This window comes from Protobothrops mucrosquamatus, unplaced genomic scaffold (assembly GCF_001527695.2).
Source record: "Protobothrops mucrosquamatus isolate PMUCROS unplaced genomic scaffold, P.Mucros_1.0 scaffold183, whole genome shotgun sequence".
In the NCBI taxonomy this organism is placed as follows: domain Eukaryota; kingdom Metazoa; phylum Chordata; class Lepidosauria; order Squamata; family Viperidae; genus Protobothrops; species Protobothrops mucrosquamatus.
Window position 1 is genome coordinate 112,128 of NW_015386542.1, and position 2,419 is coordinate 114,546.

Below are 2,419 nucleotides of genomic sequence, written 5' to 3' on the forward strand. Positions count from 1 at the left end.
CTCTCTCCCTTTGTGCACGGTGCAGGGACGAGCCCGGGCGCCGCGCGTCCTTCCCGAGAAGCAAGCGCATCTGCTTCTGGCCGCCACCTCCACCGCCCACCGGCTTAGCCTTAGGCAAAGCCGCAGCCCCTGCCGCACAAGCGGCTGTCACCTTCGCCGGCTCACCTGGGCTCCTCCTCTGCCTGCATGACCCTGTGGCCGGGGTCGGATCCGTTACGGAGAACGGGTGAAAGGATGCGGCTTGGAAGGATGAGGCTCCCGCAGGTTCCCCCAACCCGGGACTGGTGGGGAAGGGGAGGACTGCAGGGGGGGGGAGGACGGAGCGAGGGGCGCCGAAGGAAGTCTTCCCCTTGCCTACCACCCCGGTTTACGGCTGGGGGGCGGTTCGTCGGTGGGGGCTGGAAGGGGGGACCGAGCTGGGAGGTTGCAGGCCCCGCGTCTTCTGCCTGGCAAGGGCAGAGTGGGAATGAAATGGAGGATGGGAAGCCTCGGGAGGGGGGGAGGCAACCCTCGCCTCTGCTCCCCCTCCAGGCCCGACCCTCGTAGCTCTCACCTTCTGGCGGATCTGGCCGGAGGTGGAGACCTTGCGGATGAGCTTCTGTGGCGAGCCGGATTCTTGCTCCGGCTCACTGTCCGACGACTCTTCTGCCGCCGCCGTAGGGGCAGCGGCGGTGGCCCCGGCCTGGGGCTGCGAGGCTCCCGCCGCCGCCGCCACCGCCGCTGCTGCCGCCATGCTGCACGGTGAGGAGCAGGGCGGGCAGCGCCACCTAGCGCCTCAAGCGACGCCGTGCAAGCGCCTGCCCTGCGTGGGCTCAGCAGCAGGGGAAGAGAAGCCGGCAGGCTGGTTGGCGGGCCGTGTCCACGACTGCCCTCTGGCGGACTGGCATCGCATTGGCCCGAAGCAGCCGCCCACTCGGTGAGTGGGAGCTCTAGATTTCTCTTTCGCCCGTGAATAAACGCTCGGGATTTTCAGTTCGATGACTAAAGCACTTAGAGTCTGAGTGAGGCAGAGTAATTAATCTTCACCTTTAACTCGGTGTTTATTTCTCTGCCGTGATTCTCTACTTCGGTAACTTGAAATGATTCAGATTATTCAACGAGGGCACAACTCTGGCATTTGCTGAAAGCAAGTTTAGATCAGATTGCTTGCTTGCCTACACAATTACTGCCCTTGTGAAGTGGATTCATTCAGGGCACCTCCACGCTTGTTCTTTAGTTCTATTATAGTTCAGTTTTATCATAGTTTCTAATATACTGATGGAATAAATCCACTGAGTTTTCAATGTTGTGGCATCACAAAGCTCCAGACTTCATACTGGGAAAGAACTGTCACGCAGAATGATTTCCAATGGGGCCAGTATATGCCATCTATCCATGCTCATGTCCATGCTTTTAAGCTGTAACTTTTGAGGTGAGTTTCAAGTCAATGTTGACCCTTAAACTCAAAAGCATGCAAGCTACTCAGAGCTCTCACACTCTCCCCCCCTCTCAAATCAGCTTTATTTCTTTATTATTTTAAAAGCACACATTTCTTATGCGAATCTATGCACCAGCAATAGCACAGATAAATAACTATAACAGCAATCAGTACATTACTATGGTTTTGAGGTCTGAGTCAAAGACATCCCCCCAAACAAATGCAAATATTACTATGCAGATTCATTCAACATCTTAGCCCAAATTGTGTAGGTCTTTAAGGCCTTACAGAAGCTCAGCCAAGTCCCATGACAGAGTATCATGAGTATACTACGGTAAGTCCCACTAGATGACAGTGCCTCATAGAGTGGACTTGAAGGATGCCTACTCTGTTGGATCTGTTGGTATGGGCAGAAACAGTTGGAGATAGATGGTTCCAGAAATAAACTGGATTCATGCCATGAAGGGCTTTTCAGATGGTTACCAATAGCTTGTATTGCTGGAAGACTATTGGAAATGCAGTCTGGGAAGCAGTGATGACACATGGGCAGACCAGGGTGTCCTCAAAACTGTCCATTCTGCTGTATTGTAGCAGAACAATTGAGGCATCTCAATACTGTTTAAAGGCAGCCTCTATAGAATATATTGTAATAATATAAATGGGAGGAAACTAATGTATGAATGACTACGTATAGGGCCTCCCTATTTTAAAAAAAGACAGTTGGTATCCAACATAGATTTATGTAAAAGCCCTTTTGGCCAAAGTAGCAACCTGCTGTGAGTCCAAGAGGATGTCCAAGTTGCACACCAACTCTGCCTTAGGGAGTACAAGCCCACTCAGACTTAAGAATGTAAAATCTCCAAATTCTAGATGGTTCAAAACCCGCAGCTACGTCTTTTGATCAGCAGCCACTTAAAAGAACAAGTCTGCCAAATTCTCTCACCTTCTTCCTATATTATATCAGCTCAGACATTTTGATGTAAACACTTGAACAACCTATAA

General features: G+C 51.7%; 1 protein-coding gene across 1 annotated transcript in view; it reads right to left on the bottom strand.

The window, feature by feature from the left end:
• DGKD (diacylglycerol kinase delta) overlaps positions 1 to 733 on the bottom strand; it is a 65,255-nt gene extending 64,522 nt beyond the window's left edge. Inside the window, exon 1 of the mRNA XM_015813706.2 lies at positions 554 to 733. Coding sequence (XP_015669192.1) covers positions 554 to 733 — 180 coding nt within the window. The remainder of the gene's footprint in view (positions 1 to 553) is intronic.
• Positions 734 to 2,419: the final 1,686 nt, after the last annotated feature.